This window comes from Cyprinodon variegatus, unplaced genomic scaffold (genome assembly GCF_000732505.1).
Source record: "Cyprinodon variegatus isolate N-32 unplaced genomic scaffold, C_variegatus-1.0 Scaffold1461, whole genome shotgun sequence".
NCBI classification, from domain to species: Eukaryota; Metazoa; Chordata; class Actinopteri; order Cyprinodontiformes; family Cyprinodontidae; genus Cyprinodon; species Cyprinodon variegatus.
The window spans coordinates 145,983-150,209 of record NW_015151914.1 but is presented as its reverse complement, the minus strand read 5'-3'; the positions used below and the strand labels follow the sequence as shown (position 1 = coordinate 150,209).

The 4,227-nt window shown below is 45.9% G+C and overlaps 1 protein-coding gene across 1 annotated transcript in view; it reads right to left on the bottom strand.

Annotated features, from left to right (window-relative positions):
• Positions 1 to 427: 427 nt before the first annotated feature.
• Positions 428 to 4,227, bottom strand: part of LOC107103488 (laminin subunit beta-1-like) — a gene marked incomplete at its 3' end in the record, with an annotated part of 70,399 nt that continues 66,599 nt past the window's right edge. The window contains exons 27-30 of the mRNA XM_015403212.1: positions 3,426 to 3,673; positions 936 to 1,151; positions 715 to 859; positions 428 to 635 (exon numbers count right to left, since the gene is read on the bottom strand). Of these exons, the coding sequence (XP_015258698.1) occupies positions 428 to 635; positions 715 to 859; positions 936 to 1,151; positions 3,426 to 3,673 (817 nt within the window). The remainder of the gene's footprint in view (positions 636 to 714; positions 860 to 935; positions 1,152 to 3,425; positions 3,674 to 4,227) is intronic.

The following is a 4,227-nucleotide window of genomic DNA, read 5'->3' as shown; positions in this document are numbered from 1 at the left end:
CATTGGAATCTGCCTTTTTCTGTACACCAAAGTTTAAACACTGAATTTTTTATCTGATGAAGATTCCCCTGCAAAAGTGTTGACCTTTTGGTGAACTCAAGCTAAAGCAAGCTTGATTGCATTTTTGCACCTGAATTCTTTGCAGCTGATTTTTTTTCCAGATAAAATTTTAGGGTAAGGAATTAAATATGTAAAAAAAAAGGTCAGATTTCAATGAGACTGTTTTTCTTCCTCACACTAACGGGGGCACCAGGGTGAGTTACAGTAAGTCAGGGTGGGTCCCCAAAGGAGCTTAAGGTCTGAGGAAGAATAAAATTTAAATCTGATATAAAAAGAGAGAGATGAGTCAGAAATGCTGGAACTTTCTACCAAACGTGACTCGGTTTCCTGGTGATGAGGACTGAGATCCCAGCATCAGGTCACTCACTCTGCTTCCTTAGCCTTCCTCAGCAGCTCCTCGGCGCCACGGATGAGCTGCGACGTCTGGTTGATGACGCTCTGGACGTTGCTGAGGTTGGCGATGCTGTCTCTGATCTGCAGGGTCATGTTGTCCAGGGCGGTTCGGTCCAGCGGCAGCCGGATATCCAGGACCTGCTGCGCCACCTTCAGGATGCTCTCAGGGTCTGCGCCCTCCTCTGCTCAGCACACAGCCACAGAAGGAGCTTAACCTCTGTCACACGGTGTGGATTCCACCTGAGCACAGCTTCTGCTTACCTGTCAGGAAGTCTTTGATCTTCTTAATGAAATCTTTCAGATCTTTATTGCTTTTTTCAAAGTACTCCTTCTTCTTCTGGGCCTTCTCCAGGGCGTCCATGGTCTGGTTCTTCACCGCCTGGGTCTGGGAAGCTATGTCCTGAAGCTAGAACCAGGACCAAAGCAGTCACACACTCAGCCTGATGTGGTCCCAGCGGTTTCCCAACAGGAGGTTCATGTACCTTCTTTGAAACGGCCTGCAGCTCCTCCATGGCCGCCTTCACGTCGTCTGAGATCTTTCTGGCGTTATTCAGCGCAGTCAGTGAAGAGCTGGTTGTCCCGTTGCATCCCTCTCCACCACACACAAGGTTACCCTGGTCATCACGGCAACCCAGGCCTCCACACCCCCCCTCAGGGCAGCGGCCATTTTGGCTGGTATTGCTGGAACCGCCACACACCTCAGAGGAGGAAGGGAGAAGAGCTCAGAGGAGATTGGCTGCAACGATCTTCAATCTTAGAAAAAGTTTAGCCTTGATTAAAAAAAAAAAAATTTTTTCTTCTTATGAAAACATTTGGTTATTCATTTATTAAACAGTTTAAACCAGAATGTTAAACAATTCACAGGATTAAAAGCTTAATTTTCTTCCTTATCTATGATGTTTCTGCAGCTTCTTAAGGTTACGATCCTCATCCTTTAAGCTGGATCTTATCTTTGGCTTCGGCTGCTTCTAGAAACCATCCCAGGAACGAGAACCCTAAATATCCTGGACCTGAAGACCGCCACCACCTCAACTCCATGATAAGATATTTGGTCAGGAGATCAACATCAGATGGAGAACTGAGTTGCTTTAATCCCGACATCCTCCTTAAAAGCTCCGCTCCATTCCAGACCGCCTGTGCAAAACAAAGTCTACATCCTCCGCGGTCTGAGTCCTTTGGAGCTCGACGCAAGCATTAGTTAGCATTCTAATAGCATAGTTACCGATCTGTCATTTCTATGTTTTTATTTAACAAACCAGATCTTCTTGATGTTCTTTTTCCTGTTTGGTTGTAATTGCAGATGTAAATCTGGTCGGCTTCCAACGGACCAGAGCTGAACCATGAATAGCTTTGCTCCGTATTGATGGTGTAGGACGGAGAAGACTGGGTGGACGGGGAAGAGCGGAGGAATGGATGTGGAGCAGTTCTCATTAATTAACATGACAGCACCTGTGCTCTGCACGATGTACGTGAGTGCGGACGCTGACAGAGAACGTAGAGTCTGGGGGTCACCCTCGTCCTGCGTTCACACCAAAGGCGTTATGAGCATCAAAAACACGTAAAGTTTGGATGCTGGATCAAACTGTGGTCCTGCTGCTTCGCTGCTCGGCGCTCTGGATGTTTATCTGCTCTGTTCTGTAGCTTCCAGCTAGAGAGCAGCTCGGCTTTATTTACTTTAGGAGCTGGAAAATAGTTTGAACACATTTTTAAGCTAGAAAGTCCACCTCCAAACATCCTCTGTTCACCAGGATCCCACTAAATTATGCAGTTCTTGTTGGGAGTGTCAGACCTCCAGCATCCCGCCGGGAGGCGGCGCAGGAAATCCCCGCTGAAAGCTCTCTGCTGCAGCCAGCCTGTGGGGGATTTCCTGCTGCCGCTCGTAGCGGCTGAAGATGAATAGAAAGAGTTTTTACGGTTTGTGGTAAAAACTGCAAGAACCAGAATATATAATCAGATATTTTTTCATCTTCAGGTTTGAAAATCTCTTGTTAATTTGGGTATTTATAAACTGTTTCTCCATGTTCATAAAGAGTGTTTTAGTGCAGCAATAATGATCAGAGCTCACCTTCTACATAACATTCCATTATTTTTTTACTTGTGGAATTTAAACCCTTGATATTTATTTAATTTCCATATTCAGAATGTCTGCAGAAGCAATGACAGCTTGCAGGTAGAGTCCATCTCTCTAAATAAAGTCCTGGATCAGTTTTTCTGATTGGTTGACGCTCCGACGTCCAGCGTCAAACGCTCGGATGCACCGCTGCACCTCTTTGCATGTAAATCAGAGGCTTTGATGCTCAGAACGCAGCATCAGAGGCTTTAGAATAGTTCCCTCTGCAAAGTGCAAACCAAAATCAAATTTGACGCCACAGTTATCAGCTCTGTGTGTGAAGGACACACGTCAGAGAAAGTCCTTCAGATTAGGAACATTTCACGCTCTTCAGCAGTTCAACACCGCCCCACTAGGGGACGACAGAGCTCTGACTGACAGGAGGAGGGGCCACAAAAGGTCAGTGGTAATGAAAGTGCAGAAAACTGTCTCAAAGCACACGGATTGAAAGGTCTGAAACTTCAGAAGAAAATGTTCATAAAGGGCCTGAGATGCATCCTTCAGAGGATGAAGCACTCGCTGGTCTGAAGGCTCAGCAGCAGCTGGAGTCATTACTTCAAGAGGAACGTCACACAAATGTATCCAGAAGATGGGCTGGAACCGCCACCTTCTAGGTGTTAGGCCACGCCTAAACCGGAGGCTATGCAGCAGATTGTGGAACTGAGGAAGATGAGGGGTGTTATTGCGATGATGAAGAGTTTTTTATTCTTGGTAAACCTGATGAAGCAGCTTCTATGCTACGCTGCATAGATGCAGTAATTCCTGCCCAATTATTGAACGCATCAGGCTCTGCTGTGTTCTGATTGGATCAGAGCTGCAGATTTATCTAGGTCCCTAGAAGCAGCTTTGATGAGCTTCTTACCTTTTGGCTCAGGTGTTGCAGCTCCTCGCTCAGGTTCTGGGCCTTTTGCTGCAGCTCATTCAATGACCTGTTGTGAGCGGTGGCGTTCTGAAGCAGCTGGTCTTTGGTGCTGCTCAGCAGCTCCTCTGTAACCTGTCGAGTTTGGTTGGACTGCTGGAGCGGACTCTCAGGACCCGACACCGAGGCGTTGCATTTCTCCTCCGCCTGCTGAGACTCCTGGTAGAACTTCTTCACTTTGTCAAACTGGTCTGTGGAAAACAGCAGCAATCGGTCAAAGCGGAGTAACCCCCCCACACACACAGAATGCCGCACACAGCGCCCCCTCTGGACAGCTTTGATTCAAACTAGAACTCTGAGACTAAAGGAGGAAATGCACCAAATGTGTTCCCAGTATTGATGGAAGCAGTGCAGCTTAACGCCATATTTATGAAAAAAGAAATTTACACCTGATCAGAACTTTGACCTCATGGATTAATAATCTAATCAGGGATATATGGGTTAGTTAAAGTGTGACCAGATCTAACAGTAAACAATGTGGGACAAAGCTCACTGGGAATTAACTGGTTAAAAAACTTTCCTCAGTTTTTGTTGTGGCTGCGTTTTTATTTTATTCAATTTAATCAAACTTTATTAATCTCTAAAAGGAAATTCAGTTTTACTTTTTCCATTCTATTTTTTTTATCAGAATAATTTTCCTCTTTATTTATGGCTCTGATGGCCCATAGTCTGATGGCCGATAGTCTGATGGCCCATAGTCTGATGGCCCATAGTCTGATGGCCCATAGTCTGATGGCCCATAGTC